Consider the following 20,929-nt stretch of genomic DNA (forward strand, 5'->3'; position numbering starts at 1 on the left):
GAATCAGGAATATTTTATTCCCTGAATCAAATGGGTCCGAGTCAAGGATTAGGTATGAATCACATCGCGAGTCATACATGACTTAAAATAAAACACAAATGGTCTGACTCGAGCTGAGTCAGGGACCGAATCAGATTCAGACGCCGAGTCAGCAAAAAAACAAACACACTCCTGGTCAAGGGGGTTCGTTCCACACTTCCACTAGAAGTCCACTCAATTAACGTTCCGGTTCCACAAGACTGATTAAACAAAAAATTTCACCACAACAGAGGAAGAAAACACTAAAAATTCATTCAAAACCAGACCACAGTTTCTTCTTCTGCTCTGCGAGACAGACGCCGGGAAACCTAAAATAAACACACCCAGGTTTGAATCTCTCTCCTCTACTTCTTCTCATTTCTTACGCCGTCTCTCTTCTTCTGAACTTATTATTCAACTAGTATTAGGTTTTCAGTGTATGATATACGGATCTAATCCAATACTCTGGGTTTTATGTTAATATCACCATTGGGGCTTCTATTTGATGATTCATTGTTAGGGTTACTAGAATCTTGAACTTTGATTAAGGGTGTTTGATTTCTGTGATTACTTAGTACTGTTTATGTTTTTATGATTGTATTTTGTACACTAAAAAGTCTAAAATTGACTATCTTTCATTTCATCAATGAAATTTGGGTGCTTCTGTATCTCACTATTGGAATAGGATGCACTCGTACAGTTTTACACATTCAATGTATGATTCTTCACATAACTACTATTAATAACTTAGCAATTACACGAGCATCTATCATCAGGTTCCTGACACAAGCTTTTTGTTCTTCAAGTAGAAAGCTAATTTGTGTTCTGATACTTTGTAGGGAACTTGAAAACTGTAAGGAATTCGTATAGAATGGATGGGCTGAAAAGCTTACGGAATTACGCGAAAAGGGTTAGGGATGATTCGCCAGATAGTGATAGAGCTGGAGATGAGGAAGATTGGGAGAGTGGTGATGAAAGGAAACATTGGTGAACAAGTCCAGAAAGCACACTAATGAAGAAGATGCTGAAGAATGGGATAATGCTGGGAAGAGAAAGAGTACTGGGGATAGAAGGGAGAGCAGCAAAAGGTCAGGGGGGGTCGAGTAGGGCAGGCAGTGGAGATGAAGATGATTATGATGCAAGAAAAGATGTAAGGTCCAAGCAGCCGAAGAAGTACTAAGAAGAGAGGAGTGACAAGAAATCAAGCAGTGGATTTCAGTTTAGAGAATCACAAAGCAGTAGAAAAAAAAGGTAGAGATGCTTCAGGAGTAAAAGGTTTGTGGAAGCTGATGAGAATGAGAGGAATTCATCATGTAAATTGAGCTCAAAACCCTCTACTCACTAAAGTTCCCAGTGCAAGACTAGCATTAAAGTTGAACCTTCTCATGATGGAGAGCTTGATAAGAATCTTGATAGAGATTTTATGTATTCTGAAAGGAAAGAAAGAAAGCAGTAGAGATAAAGTTAATGGATCTTGTGTGCAAGAGAGAAATCCTAGATGAGAGTTCGAGAGCGAGAACTGTTGATGCGAGAAATGAGCATACTGATAGCAAAAGAAGGGCTGTTGATCTAGCCAAAGATAAAAAGGAACTAAATCTAGCAACAGGGAAGATAAAAGGGTTGATGGGGAGAGGAGTAGGAGCTGAGGCAGGTCTGAGGCTCAAGAAGAAGAAACTAGGAGGGTTCTGTAAGTCGTCAAGAGCGATCAAGTAGTGATATAGATAAGGGGTTTCTAGAGAAGTCAAGTGGGTTGGAAGAGGATGTGGAGTCTATTGCTAATAGGTTTTAGTAACAGGCCTCATGGGGCAAAACCTGACACGCATAAACGACAATCTGATCATGCACATGGTGGCCATGTTGCTCTGGAAAGCTGAGAAGGATCTGTAAATGCAGAGGGACGGATATGCAAGGTCAAAAGATAGAGTTAAGAGGGAAGTGAGACAGTCTAGAAGGTCACAGAGTCCTGAGAGAGGTGGAAGGTGTTGCGCAGAATCAGATGACTTTGGGTCAGACAATGACAGAAGTACTGGCCACAAGAATATGGACAGACATGAAGGAAGTTATAGAGATGATAGATCTAAAGGAAGAGATGGTAGCAGCTGGAGTGATAAGAATTGATAGAAATTTGGAAGGTCCTAAGGACAGTTGGAAAAAGAAGAACGATCGCCTGAACAATAAAGAGATAACTTATGGAGATGGGATTTTGACCGTAATAGGGGACGGGAATCACAGAGGCGAGAATCGTGAGAGGATTGACAATGAATTGCTTCTACGTCGACCTGTATATCGGAGAGTTGCAGACAGGCTTGACAGCGGTATGATCTCACAGTTAATCATCTTTGGTACTTTAGAATGTTGTTTGTTACTATTGTTTTCTTTCTAGGTTTTACTTTTTTTTTGGTATTTTGATCATTGGAATTTGAAAAACCTTAGGTTTTTTTTATTAACGAAATTTGGGTTTAGTTAGGTCTGTAATTTCAATTTTGATTACTTCTGGTTGTTGTTAGTGATTTGTAGGTTATGATTATTGGACCATAAAGAGAACATTATGTTGTCTCCAAAAAAATAAATAAACCCCAAACAAGTTTTGTTAGGGATTCTAACTAACTGATCGGATCTATGTACCAGTTAATTGATGTGGAGGGTTTTAACTAGAGGTGACCTAGAAACAGTAGTTGTATTATGTTAGAACCTGAATGTTTAAGCCTATGCATGTCTGGCAAATGGGTACCTTAACTATTTATTTGTTTGTGATAAGCCCTTTTTTTCGTACGAATCTTTAAGCTATACGACGCCATGGAATTGCTTACTTAATCTGCGCTCTTAATAATGGAAATGATGGTTCTTCTGAATGTCTAGGTTTTTGGTGGAGTTTATACTTCATACTTCACTGGGGTTCCTAGTCGTTCCACAGTTTCAGGTTTCAAGTTCAGCAAGGTGGAAGTTCTTGGGCCGAGGTACGTTTTGTAATTTTATTTTACTCGTACTGGAATCTTCTGATTACTCTTTGTTTGTTTATTCTTTTTCACCGGCTAAAACATGTTACGACATAGTTGGGTTTCTAGTGTAGTAAGTGTTTCTTGGGCATGGTTATTTCAAAAGTGAAACCGTTGAGATGCTTCTTTGATTAAGCTTCCATGTTATCATAGTGGAATCCTACATTTAAGTATGTGAGTACAGCCAAATTGAAAATTATAGGAATTATATTAATTATATATCGTGTAGTCTAAGGAACTACAAGTATATCAAAAAGAATTATATTTTAGTTCATCTATTGTCTATATGAACGTTAGTTGGTTATCTCTTTCCTTGCGATAAGATTTTATCTGGACCATATTAGCTCACACATCAATTTAAATGCCAAAAAGAGTAATATTTATTGGTATGATTTTCTTTTTCTCTTTTTTAAAGAAAGAAATAAGTTAGTTTTGGACCATATTAGCTCACATGTCAACTTAAATGCCAGAATAAAAAAGAGATTGCTGCACATGTGAAGAGAGATACCTGCCAATGTTTGTCGCATTGTGGATCTTGCCCTACTATAATATTTATTGGTATGAGTTTTTTTTCTTCTTCCTTTTTTATGAAAGAAGTAGTTAGCTTTGGAACAATAACATTGTGTTTTATAGGAGCCAGCGTCTATTTTCTCTTCTCGCTTATGAACTCTCTCCTATTGCTATTGGTTCGGTTATGCGGGTCGATAGCTACTGAGGTACATTCTTATGTTTTTTCTCGCTTCTGATAACCTTTTAGAGTAAAGAACATCAAAGAGAAACCTATACGCTTATTTTTCATGTAGGTCCCCAAGCTTGCCTCAGCTGCAGAATACTTCTTTAAGATGGGGGTAGAGGGAAGGAGGTTTCACCCCATGGTTTGAATTAGTGCGTTTGCATTACAGGTTTCTGACCCTCTTTGGCGTAACATCAATTACACCTTGTGTATTACTGTACCATCATCCTAGATGCTTAGAGTAGTCTCAACTTTGATGCTAAGGGAGTTGTAGTGGTGTTCATTGGTGTGTTAAACCTGCGGTGAAATTGGTACATATTGGATAGATCATGCTAACTTTTAACTATTTGTGATGCTTGACTCATCTGAGGAAATTAAATTACGACTTTCACGCCATTAAAAATGACACTATATCTGCCATTCCCGGGTTTAGGAATGTCATATGTTAGTAAGGTTGATAGTATCTAAGCAAAAACCTGTTGTTTGAACTTTTCTTCACCCAGTAGATAGAACACAACTGTGTGCTGGACCTCTAGTTGATTAAACATCTATTTATCTTTAACATTCTTTCAGTGATTAATCCTGACTTCCATTCGCACCAGAGTCCTCCGATACGCTTCCTTTAATATTTGCCACTTACTCATATTATGTTTTCTCTCTCTTTTTTTCCCTCACTTGAATATTAAACTTGACTATCGTCTAGTTCATTCCCCTAATTTCGTATTGGGGAATAAGGTATGTCTTCTGCACTTTCTTTTTGATCCCCTCCCTGCGATACTTTTCATGTTTGGGAAATAGAAGTGATTGTCAATTTCGATATTGAATCCTGAATGAGGCTTTACATTGCTATCCTGAAAAAAAAGTGTATACAGACTTCCGATATGAATGATGTTTCCTTCCATCCTGAATGAGGCTTTACATTGTTATCCTGAAAAAAATAAATATATATGGACTTGCTATATGAATGATGTTTCTCTTTCTTCTGGATGCTACAAGAAGCGTTTAGAAAAAATGTTTATTTCTTTCTAATGCACATCCCTTATGTTGGTGTTATTGAGTAGTTAGCTGTATATAGATCTGTTGTTGTTTAATTTCTTATATTCTAAGACTATGCCAGGTATTAAATACTTTAGTTTTGGCCCTTTTGGGTTACTTTTGATTGTGGGGAACAACATTCAGCCTGAAATTGTTTGTTTGAATGATGCAGCTGTGTTCTAGCAGGAGATTTTCTGCTTTCTCGGGCTTGTGTGGCACTTGCCTCTCCTAAAAATACTGAGGTTAGTCTTTACCCTGTAAATCTACTTTGCAGTAATGTACCATCTTCGTCTAGCTTCAGTGTCGACCATCTTTTTGACCTTAGTCTTAAATTGAATTCATCAGGTTATCATATTTGCAAGAGTAACATACTTCCTATCTGCAGTCTACCATCACATTCTCTTTTTTATCCAAAAACAAAATAAAAGTGGGAACTTGGGTAAGGAAGTGGAAATTGGCTCACTGTAGGGGAGGATAGAAGACCATGTTATCCGTAAGAATGTTAGACAGTTAATCAGTTTAGTTCCCTTGATGTATGAGAGGTTGGATTATCAGTGGGATCATGGGATGCCCTTTGCCATATTTTGTGAATTCAAGCTGTTGTATCTTGATTCTCCTAAGTGTGCATTTTGCAGGCCGTTACATTACTTGCAACTGTTGTTTAACATCTTGTAACTGACGAAACAATTGAAATAGTATCTAATCACCATTTTAAACAGTGAAAAATCACGAATGGCAGGTTGAATATTAGAAAAAGCATTGAGTCAAAAGATATAACAATAATGGGAAACAACACTGCATATTGCCAATATTTATAGAATTAGGGGACATATCTATCATAATGTCTCTAGATTGAGAATTTTGAGGAGATTACTGAGGAAAAGAAATGATTACTTGAGCAACAGAGAAATAAAAGTTCAGAGCAGCTATAGTTATATATCATAGAATGGACCACACTTGAAGTTTTGGTGGTAACACAAGAAATGAGAATGGTCTGTCAGAATAAGTAGATGGGTCGATCAATATCTTCAAGTGTGTTACTTCGAGTCTGGAGGTGTGAACATGATGACCTGTTGCAAGTTATATTTTTTCACTGAAAAAGGAAATATACACCATGTTTCAATAATTTTATATGGTGAATTTACTCTCACACCTTGTAGGCACTTGGGATTCTTCACACTTGTAGTCCATCCCACATACTTATTCCATCCTTACTGTTAGTCAACGAGCTATGTACACTGAATAAAAACTGAAGTTTATGCTTCTTTAATTGCTGTAAATTTCTTTGACTTTATGGGTTTGTTATCATATGTAAAAGAGCTACTGTCTAATGTTTGGTGTGAACCTAATTTGATTGCAGCATGGACCAATATATGCAACAGACGACATCCTATAAAACGGCATCATTGATCGCAAATAGCTGCAAAGTCAATCGCTCTTCTGGCAGGCCAGGCAACTGATGTTGCAATGCTAGCCTACTACCACGGCCGCAATCTGGTATTTCTATTCATTCATTTGAAATGTCTATTTATATGGTTGGGATTTCTTGCACAATGTCATGAAATTGTATAGCTGAGGTGTAACTGGAGATAAAGGGCGTTGAATTTCAGTATTGGTACCACTGCCGCTTCTATCATATTTAAAGTTGTTCAATGCTTGAAATTCTGGCTGTTCACATTACCTTTTCCTATCCTATTGTCATTTGATTGTGCTGGAAATTATATACTGCATCTATTCAGTCGCTAGGTCACAAGGGATGAAGTAAGTTCATACAAACCACACTGCTAAGTTCAGGAGAACCCTAAAATAGAAATAACTTTTTGTTTGAGTATATTTGAGGAAAGAGGGTATTAATAATGGCACCTACAGGCTCTCTTAACCTATTTCTGCTGCTATAAAGTTGTTCAAGTGTGAAGGGGAATCAGATATCTAGAAAACCTTCACATTTACCTCCTCACGATGGATGTTACTAACAGCTTTTCCTTTGCTTACTTAGAATTACTATTATCTTCCATCAACACTTTTATCATCTATCTTTGTCTGTTGTAATCACACACCACTAAAGGAAATAAACAAACCACTATTCTCAAAAAATTGTAGCTCATCTTCTGAGAAGATTCCAGCTAAATTCTGAAAATGAAACGACAAGCCATCAGTAGTGCCCTTCAGCTGACTTGCTTGAAACTGGTTTGAGAGTTTGTGAGACTGAGAAACCCTTGAGCACACAGGACTTAAATAGCAAGACTACTTACACAGGAGTTGGTCTTGCATCTATGTTTGATAACTGTTCTCCATATGCACTTGCACAGACACATATGTTGCAGAGAGATAAATTGTTTGTCTTTCTACTAATTTTATCTTCTTATCATTTCAGGGCTTGGCATAACAATTGATCGCCGATATTCTAGATTTGCCAAGGACATCACATCAGCTTCCCCCAGGAAAAGGTTCGCTTTCTGACATCCTCCATGTAATTTTTATCTCTTAACTTTGCACCATTAATATGTTTAGTTTGCGTTGAGGTTAGATAGGAGTAGCCATACAATGGTAGGAACCCATTTTCAGATGGACCTTCAAACTGATTCTTTTTTAGCATTTGGTGCATGGTTGCTCTCTTTAATAGAAAATTAAGCTTCTCATTCGGCTCCTTCCACACTCCTAGTTTTCTATATCACTTGCATGAATAACTAAAACATATTGTTGCACCTTTTTTGGTTTGAACTACTAGATGGTTAATGGTTTAAGAACATCAGTAACTTTTTCGTGAATCCAACATGATGTCTGCATAATTTTTGAGGCGCCAATCAATATGCTATCAATTGCCAAGTAAATTTTCTCATTTTGTAGGGCTTATAACAGTTCCTATATTGTTTGCTATCGAGAAATTCCCACACCTAAAAGAATTTATCAACCGAGGCTTCAACGACCCTGCAGATGTTGATCTTGTAAGTATGTCTTCTACTATATATATTGGATTGAATATTTTTCTTCAATGTCACTCACTCGCACATGTAGTCACGTGCATATATACATATTTAAACACAATAGTTAGGTGCGTTTAGAATCGTTACACTACAGATATAACACAGCTACTATCATGCTTACGTGCTAGGCACACAACACACAAGATATACAGTTGAAGACAACATCTAACTTTATTATGTACAAATGTTTTTGAAATGCCTGCGAATGTTGGTAATTATGTTCATGGTGTCCTGGTGACATAGTTAACTACCAGAATGCAAAGTACATTAGGTTTGTTGCAGACAAATCCAATCATGGGTTCAAATGGTGTATTGCTGAACTGACCCAATGCTCCACCTCCACAAGTCACTGGACTCTCATTCACCTGCTACTAGAAGTGATACTCTGACATCATATTTAAATCATCGATTTACAAAATGGTTCTAGTCGGAAAGCTTGTTTAGATTTGTGTTACATATTCTTTTTCAAATGCATGCTCTTAATCTGAGTACCCGATGTCCTTGAATACCCTGGAAATAGTCGCGGGATACAAAGAAAGAACAAAATAACTAGCAACTGAGCATGCCGACCTGGCAGCCTCAGCCAGCATCAACTCTCATCCTCAAAGTGATGATGATAATGTTAGAATATCGAGACGGGCTGTAGTGGACCTCATCCATATAGTCATCACAAGAACAAAATACTCTTCCCATTCAAACTACATTAAAAGAAAAGCATGTAAAGCATAATTCTTATCAATTTCTGGTTAGGCCTTTCTGTATCCCTTATTTATGTTACCTTATATTCTTTTGGCTAGTTCTTAGCTTTACTTCTTCATGCTTCATGAATAAGTATGTGAAAGCTTAGCTTTTTATGTAAAGCCAAATTTCGTCTTCCATACCAATGATTTGGTATTTTGGCTCCCTACGGTGGTATCCTTTACTGTGCAATCCTTCTTTACTTGATTTCATGTCTAAATGTCTTCTGATTCTATGTTCGTAATGCTCTCAACCCTTTTGTTATCATGTTCGTAATATCTGATGGACATTTGTAAAATTACAAAATTAAAAAGAATGTGTTTCTGCTTAAAATCGTTGATTACGCGCAGATCATAAATAAAAATACGTTTAAACATTGTATTCTTAGTTTACTGATCTAGGGGCCTCAACTAAGAAATGAACCAAACTGCCAGAGGCCACATCTGCAGGGACTGCTTGTTTACACCAAGTAGCTTTTTCTTTTGGAAGTATATCCAGTACCACTTTGTAGATCTTCTTTTCTCGTATTTTCTTTCCCAACCATTAATTTTAGATTTCACATTACCTATTTTGATTCGATTGTCAAATGTTCTTCCAGTTATTAGATTTTGCATCAGACATCTTTCTGAACTTTATTCTCGTTGGACTCTGGTGTTATTTGAGCATGATTGATTGATAGGAGCGTTATATGCACATCTGTAGGGTTAACTGAACATTGGACTCTGATGTTATTTTGAGCATGATTTATCGATAGGAGCATTGTATGCACATCTGTACGGTTAACTGAACAACCTCCTCTTGGATAACTGGGGTCTTAAGTTTTACCGAGGATGGGTTTAGAAAACCTTAGCACATGAACTTAATTTACATATCCACGCATGTTTCTGATTTCTATTACAGTGTATATTGTTGTCAATGTTGTTACATGCAAGCGTGATCATGTACACTTAACACATATATATACAAAAAAACATATTATCAATGTGGATTCACTCAAAATCGGTAACTGCTCATAACTTCATTTTTCAACGGGTTTTGGTATCATGTGATGTACCCATGCACAAAATAAGAGCCAATCATTGGTGTTGGAAAATGTAAAAAATGATAAACAATAAGAGTGATAGTTTGCATTTGCGTTGGAGAATGCAAAATTTAGTGAATTATTTGGATTTCTCTCTATAAATGCAAAATACACATAATCTCTCCTATTTTTATTTATTTTTCATTTACATTTTCCAATGCCAATGATTGGCTCTTATTTTGTGCACCCATGCACAAGATAACAAAACAACTCGTGTAAGAAACTTATCTGCAAAAATCAAAAGGAGGAATTCAATTGGGGTTCCAATTTTAAAAGTGATTTGAAGCTTCATAATTGTTGATGATTTGGTGGACACAAACTTCTCAGATAAATCTGTTGCCGCAGCTGTTTTGTTGATGATTTGTCAGTTTCTCGATTATTTCCACACGTTGACTCTGAAACTTTTCTTTTTCCCAAGCAATTGCTCCATCAGTTTCTGCAGATTCCCTTTTTTACCCTTGTTTCTCTATTTTAATTCCCTTTTTACATATCTTGCCACGTATAGGGTTCCCAGAGCAAGAGTAGAAGCAAAGTTGAAGCTTCTCATGATGGATAGCTTGATAAGAATCCTGATTGAGATTCTAGGTATTCTGGAAGGTAAGAAAGCAGTAAAGATAAGTGGAGTCTACTGCTAATAGCTCTAGTAACAGGCCTCATGAGGAAAGGACTGACAAACATAAACAACGGATAGTGGCCATGTTGCTTTGGAAAAGCGAGAAAGATAGAAAGACGTGTATGCAAGATCAAGTGATAGATTTGAGAGGGGAAATGAGGCAGTCTAGAAGGTCACAGAGTCCTGAGAGAGGTGGAAGGCGTCACCTAGAACATGACAGAAGTATTGGCCACACGAATATGGACAGAGAAAAGGAAAGTTACTCTGATGGAAGAGATAATGGCAGCCGGAGCGATAGGAAAAGAGATTGGGAAGGTGCCAAAGAGTGTTGGAAATAGAAGAATGATAGCATGAAAAAAAAAGAAGATAACAGAAGAAGATGGGAATTTGACTGTGAAAGGGAATGGGAACCACAAAAGGAAGAATGTGATAAGATTGACAGTGAAATGCTTCTACATCAACCTGAATAGGAAAGCTGGAGACAGGCTTGACAGTGGATGGAGCTTCTGATTCGACCCTAGTCATCTCATCATTATTGTAGGGAAGAGTCTGTATCAAACATTTGCTGGGAGGAAAACTGAAACTGGACAACATTCTGATTTCACTTCAGCAACAAATGATGGAAATTGGACATATATCATCAGGAGGACGGGGCAAGAACGACTGATGTTTGCAGTCCCACAGATAACCAGAAAAGATATACAGATGATAGTTTGTTTATGCTTGATCAGAACTTAAGAAGAACATGTTAGCTGTTCCGCCTGATCTTTCACCTGTCTCACCTGAACCTAGATCCGCTCCCAACATGGGAACTGGCTCAAATCCAGGCATGTTTTTCAATTAACCAAGCCCTATGAGAGGAGTAAACCCTGGCATATCTGGCCTGGTTTTAACAATATGGGAATAATGGGACGAGGGATGCGAACAAGCTTCTGCAAACTGGGGGCTCCTCCGGTAATTGGTGAGCCTCTTGGTAAAGCTCCTTCAAGAGGGGAGCAGAATGATTATTCTCAGAAATTTGTTGCTATTGGTACAAGGCTACAAAATTTCGTAAAGGAGACGGAGCTAACTAGTGCTGTGCAGAACTATTCGAAACTCCAAGAATTTAATCAAAGAAAAGAAGAAAGACAGATCGTGGGAATGTTGTTTCACCTCCCATGTATTACAAGTGCGAGTTGCGCGAGTTTGTTCTTTTCCAGACTCCATAGGAAGAATATGTTTATCGAGCCCCTGATGTTGCTGACCATATGGACTACTGGACATTTCAAGAAAAATTAAATTTAAGATTGAGGTAGTGCTCTTTTCTCCACTTTCCTCGTGCACCGTGGTATAGGAATTCCTAACATTCTTCAGCTTACACTTAGGATTATTATTTTCTAAGCTTGGTCCCCTTTTTTTCAGAAAATTGCAGATACACCCTCCTTCATCTTCCTGTGGGTTAATATGATGGTGTGGGTCTTGAGCAGGGCAGCTAATTTCCGATGAAGGTATAAGTGCTGATTATCAGTACACTGCGATAAATATACACAGGAACCTTGTTATAACATGTTTGCATTGACCAGAGTTGTAGTTTTAGTTTTGAGACCACCTACTGGTACATCTTTGGAGTTGGAATATTATACAGTATGTGTTTAAATCCCCATAATATTTACTTGCAGGAAGTACACGTTTTCTTGGGAATTACAGTCCGCTCTTAAGTCAAGGTGTTTACCTGCTCAACTGCTAATAATTTACTGGTATCACGTATTATTTTAGCTAGTACACATCTCTTCTTACTGGAGTTTCTGGATGCCTAGGAATACCATGTTCTTAATGGTTATATATCTTGTAGTCTTGTACACATCTCTTCTTATGTAATCTTAGCTTTCTGTCATGAAGCCATCATCGGCAATCAAGATATCCAATGCATTAAAAAGCCCAATTCTGTCAGTAGCACCACAAAACCTACAGTTTTATCCCTAACCCCAATTCAGATTCAGAACCTAAATTCAAGTCTACGGATGAGGTGGTTTTCATCCTGCTGGCAATGAGATAACTTCTTATCTTGCAAATATATTTTCATCGCATGTGCGTTAGTTTAACTGGATAGTTTACCTCTCTAATGGCCTTTTCTGTCGACTTCCCTCTTTTAGATGATATTATAACTCATTATGGCTCTAGATTGGCATTGGTTCGTGATATGCTGAAATTGTCAGTTTCCGGAATAGGCATTTTAGTGTAGGCAAGTATAATTCTTTAGTCTATCACAGTTTTTAATAACGCCTAATTAGATACTTGCGCAATATTTAACTTTAGGCGAAAGAGGATGGAGTAAGTCTGAATTTCATTGGACCAAACTGTGATGAGATTCAACACTTCTGGAGATGTGATATATCAATATGCCATCTTTTGGAGGAATGTTGAAGACAAAACATCGGCAGTAAACACAACCAAGGCATCTACTATTTGTGGCATTCAGAACGGTGGATGCAGTGAACTACTTGGACGTTTCTACAGTGCCTGTGACCGGTAGGTCCTTGATTTTTCCACAGAACTTTTGTTGGGTTGGTATCCATGGATATGTTTGATCCTGATGATGTAGAGTGTGAGGAAGATGATGACTCGGGTGGTGATGAAGACCGATTGATGGGGGCTGATTGGTGACATGGATGGTGACCCCGCTGATATGAGTCGTGATGATGTTGGCAAGGAAGATGTGGATGATGATGAGGACGATGACCTTGATGGGGAGAGATTTTGGAAGGATGGTGAAGATGATGGGAGAGATTTTGGTGATGGGTAGGTGTTGGAGATTGTGACAGACGGCGAGAATGACGATAGACAGAAGCGGGGGATTTCTCGGGAGCCGCTTCAGTATTGGTGGCTATGTATAAATTTTTGATTCATTAAAATGGGTTTAGTTACTTCTGTTGGTTTCTTTGTTTTTCTGTAGATTTTTGTTGCTCCTGCATAATCCAAGTGAGTTGTATATTTGATGAATGAGCTTAGAAAGTTAAAATCTACATACAGCAGCAGAGACGTATGACAAATGCGCAGATTGGTTCTCGTATCAGTGAAGTTAGGTGCACATTTAGCTGGCTCAGTTTCAAACCCAAAATATGCGCCTAAGCTGTTCTAATGGCATTCCCAGTCCACTGGAGACATGGCTACTAACTTGAGCTTGAAAACTTGAAACACAGGACACACACTTTCCATATGGTAAAAAACCAAGGTACAGGCGTGCATTAATATGGATATCCCAAGTAAGTCATAGCTACAGCAGCATGGAAAGCTGCACCAATCGGAAGAACCTCTTCATCAGCATGGAAATGCGACGAGTGCAGCTCTCTAACTGGTATCATTGTATCGTTCTTAACCCCTATAAAGAAAAATGCAGCCGCCATCTTTTGCGCATAAAAGCTGAAATCTTCTGCTCCCATTGTCAATGGATTCAAATGTACATTTGCTTCACCTAGAAGTTCCTCCCCAACTTTCTTTGCATGCTTATACATTGTTTCGTCGTCCACAGTAGGCGGGTAAGGTATTAACTTATCTTCCAGGAAGTCTATAGTGGCAGTGCACCGATGTACAATTGCTTGAGCTTCTATCACCTATCAGAGTTCTTCGAAGATTAGGTTTTTCGATTGTTCAAAAACCATACATAGAAAGCAATGAAAAGCCTAATTAATGGATGAGTACTGTGTTTTTAAGTTTCACCTCTTTGATTCTACGACGCAGGTACGATGCACCTTCATTTGTCATGCTCCTGAAGGTTCCTCCAAATTTCACAATTTCTGGGATCACATTTCCTGCTTGGCCACCACCATCAATGAAACCAACTGAAACCACCTGTTGAAAGAATCAATTTTTGCTCATCTACAAGATACAATGCAATTGACGCCAAGGAAACTTACTCTGCTTTCAAGTGGATCTGTTTCTCGAGATACGATCTGTTGGAGTGCAAGGATTGCGAATGACACTGCAAGGATTGGATCTTTTGTGAGCTGTGGTCGCGCTGCATGTCCACCTTCCCCTTGGAGTATCACCAAAAACCTTCCAGAACCAGCCAGCACAGGACCAGGCCTTGATGCAACACAACCAGTCGGCAAATGAGGGTCTACATGTAATCCAAAAATGGCTGAACTATTATCTAATGCACCCTCTCTTAGCATATAGTGAGCCCCAGCTGCACCTTCTTCTCCTGGTTGGAAAACAAGCCTTACAGTTCCCTGTAATAAGAAATCAATAGTTAAGAACAGAAAATTTGCTCCGTCATAAACCGCGACCATCAAAAAGAAAATATTCAATCATCGACTTATTCAGAATTATTTGCACCTTCAATTCGGCTTTCCGGCTCTGAAGCAACTTGGCAGCTCCAAGAAGCATTGTCACATGAATATCGTGACCACAAGCGTGCATTTTCCCGTCATACTTGCTCTTATACTCCCACTCTACTAATTCCTACCAAAACAACTTTGGGCATTACTATTTTTAAGCTGTACAATTCTACAATGAATCAAATTTAGATGTCGAAACGACTCAATCAACCCCGTAAACTTAAGTAACAGAAATTAAATAAAATTTGAGAAATTAGCTAATGCTAAGAGAAGTACTTGTAGAGGGAGGGCATCCATGTCTGCTCTGAGGGAAAAAATGGGGTTTAAACCAGACCCAATAGAACCCACAACACCAGTCTTAGCGACAGGCCATGTGTAACCGATTCCAAGTGAATCAAGTTCCGATCTGATGAGCTGACTCGTCTTATGTTCTTGAAATGCCAGTTCTGGATACTGATGGATTTTTCTTCTGATCGTTTTCATCCAACTGAAGAATTCTGGTTCTTTTGCTTTCTCAAGTAATGTTCTTGTCATAAATTTGATTTCTGACAAATTCGGCTCGGCATGAACTGCCCATGATTGCTGGAGTAGTCTCTGGGGTGTTGATAGTAGCAACAACCACCACAAGCAGTAGAGAAAATGTACCTCCATTAGAAGAAGAAGAAGAAGAAGAAGAAGAAGAAGAAGAAGAAGAAGAAGAAGAAGAAGAAGAAGAAGAAGAAGAAGAAGAAGAAGAAGAAGAAGAAGAAGAAGAAGAAGAAGAAAAGTCTTCTCTGCTAAATTTGCATAGATCTTGGAATGAATACTACTTAAACAATGACTTGTGGAAATTATCAGTTTGTATTCTAGCGGCGGAATTAATTAGTCAAATTTATGCGAGTTCCATGTGGAATTGGCATTTACTTGTTGACTTTGCTGCATTTTGCGTCTGACCAGGATTATTATGCATATCAAGCACGCACCTAAGCTGAGGCGTCAGATGTGTTATTATTACAGAGATCCCAACATTTCCAACTTTTGTTTAAGTTTGTACTCGCCAAGTTACTATTAGATCCATAGTTTTACAACAGTCAACCGCAAATAAAATCATTAGAAACCACAACATTAACAGTAACAGCATCTGATCCTCTTCCCATAGGTGGAGAAACAGGAGGCGAAGGGGAGGAAATTTAAGCTTCCTGGTTTAGACTAACAGCTTCTGTGGGAAGTATTCACAGACGTTGGTGACAGAGATGCTAAGCGCTGTTGATTCTTCGGTGGTGGTGATTTTGGGCAAAGAATTACTAGTATAACTGGAGGTGCATCTGGTGGTGGATTATGTCGTCCTCCGCCAGCCCAAACTTTTCCATTTTTATCAGCGATATTCCTCAAATATAGCTGCATGAAACAAACAATATAAAATTCCTCAAACATAGCTGCATGAAACAAACAATATAAAATGATCCACCAGAAAAGAAAGTATTTTAGGCAAAGCATTCGTTGGGTGGTGCTCTACAACCCTTGAAGGCTTCACTTCAGTTCTGCCAGAACCTCAAACAGTAAACATCATAATAAATTTAAGGCTTTTGGTCAACCTTGGAGTCCCAATAAACCTGCACTAGTAATCCCCAAATGGCCTCCAGGGATTTGAAAATGGTACTCGAGAGAACAAACCATCAGTCAACACTCCATCCAAGGTACATATAAATCGACAATCAAAAGACCGCAAAAGTTTCAAGTTTCATTTTCTATGATCTATGTAATGGGTACAAATCAACCAAAACTCATCCCTAATTCAGTTCCAAGTGTCCAACATCTTTGAAAAGAAACTATAATATAAGTAAAAGTGTATTCATCAGACATACCCCAACTAAAAATTAGACAAAGACAATCCATTTAGATAGGTTCACCAACCCGACCTGATCTTATGGTCCTCGTCAAAGAGCTCAAGCCTCCAACACCCAAGGGAGAAATGCTCCATGACTCGGGTTTTGTGGGTGAGCCTGCACAAAGTATAGTAGGTTGAGGGAGATCTAAAGACTACAAACATAGATGCTAAATGTAACAAACAAATAACAGAAGGTCAGAGAAATAGCAGAGTAGAAAAGTCCAAACTGAAAGAAATGTGAATAATATGCTCTGTTAAGCAATGCGCCTTTCATCACAGGAATTGGAGCCAAATATTTTAGGAAACAAGCCCGACGAATTAATCTGAAAGGTGGAAGGAAGCAGAATATTTGCATTTGATACAATATAAACAAACTGAAAGCTATCATCTTAGGGCTAAAATATTTGTATGGTCACTTTTTCTGAGCACATTTGACTTTACAAAAACAAAAAGCACCAATATTACACCATTTTAGAAAGGGAAGCCATAGCTTCAAGAGGCCAATCATTTAGAGTACAATAAAACCCCTCAGAACATACACTGTAATAATAAGATAGTTAAGCAGTTAAGCTGTCAGTTTGTCATTTAAAAGTTTAAGGGTGACACAGTAAACTGCCAAATAAGAAAATCATGGTACCTTCTTTTGGTCGTCTGCCTTGCATCCAAAGCAGTGAATTGGTTGGCTCATAACAAGAAGAAACCAACCCTTAATGAATGGCATGCTTAGACCATTCAGGAACAACACAAATTTAATGCAGACGAGAAGAAGTCATCAAATAAGAATATAAGGTATAAGAAAGCCACCACACTCACCTCTACAGCAATAATAAAATTTAAATCAATAGTGTACCATTTGATATCTTCCGCCAAACAGGAAAGTCTACAGCAACAATATTTCCGTTCTCGACCTAGAGCAGAAAAAATAAAGACAAACCCATTGAAAGTGATTATGGAAGATTATAATGTGCATGCATCTAGCTCAACAGCATTCTGGAGCCAGAAAATCTAAGTCTTACTACAGTTGGCCGAGATAAAGGGATGAGCCAATGCTTGAGCTACCGTCATCCTTTTGTCAGGATCCAATACAAACAGTTTATCTAGTAGATCTTTAAAATTAGTTAACATCTTCGGGTCCTCACCACGTGAGCCTGTTATTCTGGTGCGAATACATTTTGGCTTAAAGTCGAAAATTACCCTCTTTATCGCCTTCTTAGTAAAAGGATCCTCTTCAATGGAAAGGAAATTGTGATTCTGATCAAAATGCTGATTGGTGAAAGCTCCCTTTTGGAGCATCTTTCTAGGAAAAGCACCCTTTAATTCCATGTGGAGCCGAAGCATGACATTGTTTGATCGACCAGGAAAAAGATACTTCCCTGTGTACAGCTCATACAGACAGAAACCAACAGACCAGATATCCACAGGATGATCATAGGACAGACCAAGAATTACTTCAGGTGCACGGTAGAAGCGACTGATGAGGTATGGTGTGATTTCGTTTTTCCCAGCAAACATAGAAACACCGAAATCACAAACTTTCAGACTATTTCTCGCCTTGTCAACCAGCATGTTGTCTGGCTTTATATCACAATGCAGAATGCCACACTCTTTTAGATGCTTTAATGAGATAAACAGATGTTTCGCGTAAGCCCTCACTGCAGCTAACTTAAGACCGGTGCCATGAGTCTTAAGACGAAAATCTATAACCTTACGTAGACTCGTATCAAGTGATTCAAGAACCAAACAAAGATGATTCCGATGCCTGAAACTTGAGAGTAATCGAACACAGTGTCGTCTATCCTCTGGATCTGCAGTAGCTAGCCTCTTTAATATTTCCAGCTCTAGTTGACCAGCCTTGCTCAAGATGTCATTACTGTGTATGATCTTTATGGCAACTTCTTTTGGATCATGTTTCCTGGCCTTGAGATCCTTGGCAAGAACCACAGTGGAAGAAACACCACTCCCAAGAACAGCAGTGACATCATACCTGTTGACAAGTATATCTCCATGCTTACAGATATAATGTCCATGTTTATTATCCCAGTTATCATTGGGCCCACTTCTTTTCACTTGTATACCATCTCCTTTCCCCTTCAAAGCACCACCATCCACTCCCTCAGCACCTTGAGTCTTCTCAGAGACCGACGTTACATTTTGTACCGGCGATTTCCCTTCTGAGAATATTGAGTCAACACCATCAACATCAGTGCCAACATCCTTACAATCTGAAAGTTCAGGAACAATACTAATAGTGAGAGAAGAGTGCCCCGGGAACAATACCTCGTCTACAGGTAGAGAAGCCTTTTCCTCTTTCTCTGGGACCTCAATTTGAGGTTCAACCTGATTTTGTACTTCCAGTTTTTTACATTTGTATTTTTCCAAAATCGCTTGCCTTCTTTTTCTGCTTTCCTCAACTCTATCAATATTCTCTTCCTCTTCCAGTTCAGAATGTTTCAGTTCAACAGTTTCCTCACAAGCAATATCCTTCTCTGCATATCTTGTTCTTTCATCACAATGTTCTGATTCTTCATATTCTGGATGCCTAATATCCTTCTTTCCTCTACATTCCATGTCCCGATTCCAATCCATACCCCTGCAGCCACGCCTCTCCCTTTCGCGAGTGTCTCCGCTGCCATGCCTCTCCGTCTCCCTTTTCGCATCCCTCTCCTGAACATCCCCCTGTAATGCCTCTTTCTCTCTTTCTCTTTATTTAATCGGTTAATCTTGTTGGGCTCAAAACAAAGACATAAAGGTCCAATCAAAATTTAACAAGAGTCGCACAAGGAAACTTTTCGAACTTGAAAGTCTAGCATATTTCTGTAGAGAGCGGGACTCAATTACCAAACAGCAAATCTCTACAGACGTACTATTCCAACGCTTGCCATTGGGTCAAAAATATGTCTAAGGTTTTATATAAGGAGGGTTTTCTTCATCTGTTTGTACCGACGGATCCATAGGTATATCCCATCTCCCTGTGTTGGTAATAGTTGTTGTAAGGCAACAATTCCCAATGGCAATGGACAAGCAGGATTCAATTTACATGTTACGAGAATCATTGGTAACAATACAGAATCTTTTGCTCAAATCACAGTAACCGGAATGATGCACCATGCTTATGAGTCCGACCGCAATTTTACTGTGATGCACCATGCTTATGAGTCCGACCTAAGGGTGCACAGGAACCGAGCCGGACCGACGGACCGAACCGGAACCGATGGAACCGTACCTGATTTTGGACCGAACCGAGGTACAAGGTACAAGTACCGGTCCCAAAAATAGGAACCGAGCTCTGGGGGTACAGGTACACGGTCCAACACATGAACCGTCCCGTACCGGACCGAAGTCCCAAATAATTGTGACCGTTAGATTTAGGGGATAAGGGATCTGTCTCAGCCGTTGGATTAATAGGGGGTATATAAGCTCTGAAGAAATTCTTAGGGTTTCAGTTCCCTTAATTTTTTTCTCGCCTCTTCTCAGTACTTCTCTCTGAGAAGGAGAAGAAATTCTCCCCTTCTTCTGATCTTCATCTTCTCTGTTAACCTTCAATCAAACGATTAAAAGTTCAAACCGTATTACTTCGTCTGTTTCTTCGTTTTTAATTCCGGTGTGAAGAAAATTAGAAGAACAATTCCGGTGGTAAGCAATTTTTAATTTTTTGATTTTAATTTTTGTATGCATGTCTGTGAATCACTGAATCTGTGATTGAGATTAACGGATTGTTGTTTTCTCTAGCGAGTAGCGGCTTAAAGGCTATTTTAAAATGTTTTTTAATTACTGAGAGGACGAATCTGTGGTATTTTTTGTTGAATCATAATCTTTTTAACTAACCTAAATTTGTTTAGTTAGGTTTTTAGATTGCGTCTTGGTTTAGCTAGATGGGTCTTGCGATTCTGGTGACGATTGAGGTGTGAATCATTGGAGTGAAATCTAGGGTTTGGGATGATTATAAATGGGAGAAAGAAAAGGTAGATTAGATCAGTATTATTAGTGTAAGTCTTTATTAAAAATCAAATTGAAGAGTTATTAAGAATGATTTTATTGAAGCTGATGATGACTGTTTTGAGCATCTGAAGTGGGTTTATTTCTGTGCAAATCTTAATTAATAATCAAATGGAAATGTAAGTGATGAAGATCAATCAGTTTTATAGAGTGGGTTTGTTTCAATTACCCATGTTTAGTTTTGAGAAGTAACAAGGATTTCTGTTTCTGTATGATTCACATAGCAGAAGCTTATAATATAAGGCTTTGCTGTTGAGTTTTTGAGATGCCTACTTGGTGTGACAGGTTCCAAGTATAAAGCTTTGACAGGTAACTCATTACTTATTACATGTAATTCTGGAAATGTGTTGTCTATTATGATTCTAATTCCACTGGAATTGTAACAAGGATCTATTGAACTTTGTGTTTATTGTTGCATTCTTAAGTATTGTTAATTTTTTTTGTACTTTTGTATAGAATGCAATAGATGTGATGAGGTAATATTGATCTACTGGGCTCACTTTGGATAATATAGTCTTATATGCATTTGATTATCTTAGAGATTTGGAGTTT

At 38.4% G+C, this 20,929-nt stretch overlaps 2 protein-coding genes and 1 long non-coding RNA gene across 10 annotated transcripts; 1 reads left to right on the forward strand and 2 right to left on the reverse strand.

The window, feature by feature from the left end:
• The first annotated feature begins 241 nt into the window (after positions 1-241).
• LOC113274734 lies at positions 242-13,173 on the forward strand. 8 transcript variants are annotated; one of them, XR_003323181.1, is made up of 15 exons: positions 242-366; positions 858-2,333; positions 2,878-2,975; positions 3,485-3,572; positions 3,648-3,730; positions 3,818-3,916; positions 4,955-5,024; positions 5,128-5,275; positions 6,143-6,279; positions 7,157-7,229; positions 7,630-7,727; positions 10,091-11,489; positions 11,600-11,685; positions 11,857-11,901; positions 12,494-13,173. It is a non-coding gene; the product is annotated as an uncharacterized LOC113274734 (long non-coding RNA). The 8 variants fall into 8 exon arrangements; XR_003323182.1 differs by lacking the exon at positions 5,128-5,275 and having other exon boundaries at positions 7,630-7,731; XR_003323179.1 differs by lacking the exon at positions 5,128-5,275.
• Positions 13,174-13,344: 171 nt separating this feature from the next.
• Positions 13,345-15,191, reverse strand: LOC113274732 (IAA-amino acid hydrolase ILR1-like 3). The gene is made up of 5 exons (XM_026524124.1): positions 14,791-15,191; positions 14,513-14,638; positions 14,092-14,406; positions 13,895-14,026; positions 13,345-13,788 (listed from the first exon to the last, which is right to left on the reverse strand). Exons 1-5 carry the CDS (start codon positions 15,163-15,165, stop codon positions 13,423-13,425), a joined length of 1,314 nt encoding a protein of 437 aa, XP_026379909.1. The 5' UTR covers positions 15,166-15,191; the 3' UTR covers positions 13,345-13,422.
• Positions 15,192-15,702: 511 nt separating this feature from the next.
• On the reverse strand, positions 15,703-18,949 carry LOC113271998 (serine/threonine-protein kinase prp4-like). Its single transcript, XM_026521916.1, has 4 exons — positions 17,398-18,949; positions 17,195-17,289; positions 16,408-16,533; positions 15,703-15,891 (listed from the first exon to the last, which is right to left on the reverse strand). Exons 1-4 carry the CDS (start codon positions 18,947-18,949, stop codon positions 15,703-15,705), a joined length of 1,962 nt encoding a protein of 653 aa, XP_026377701.1.
• Between the last annotated feature and the right edge of the window lie 1,980 nt (positions 18,950-20,929).

The sequence above is a fragment of the Papaver somniferum genome, chromosome 4, assembly GCF_003573695.1.
Source record: "Papaver somniferum cultivar HN1 chromosome 4, ASM357369v1, whole genome shotgun sequence".
NCBI lineage: Eukaryota > Viridiplantae > Streptophyta > Magnoliopsida > Ranunculales > Papaveraceae > Papaver > Papaver somniferum.

Coding starts and splice junctions, on each gene's coding strand:
- LOC113274732 (XM_026524124.1), bottom strand. CDS start 15,165: ATGGAGGTACATTTTCTCTACTGCTTGTGGTGGTTGTTGCTACTATCA. Junction 14,639..14,790: donor TGGATGCCCTCCCTCTACAA/GTACTTCTCTTA, acceptor TTGTTTTGGTAG/GAATTAGTAGAGTGGGAGTA. Junction 13,789..13,894: donor TGCGTCGTAGAATCAAAGAG/GTGAAACTTAAA, acceptor GAACTCTGATAG/GTGATAGAAGCTCAAGCAAT.
- LOC113271998 (XM_026521916.1), bottom strand. CDS start 18,949: ATGGAATGTAGAGGAAAGAAGGATATTAGGCATCCAGAATATGAAGAA. Junction 17,290..17,397: donor CTTTATCTCGGCCAACTGTA/GTAAGACTTAGA, acceptor TTTCTGCTCTAG/GTCGAGAACGGAAATATTGT. Junction 16,534..17,194: donor ATTTTATTATTGCTGTAGAG/GTGAGTGTGGTG, acceptor CTATGTTTGTAG/TCTTTAGATCTCCCTCAACC.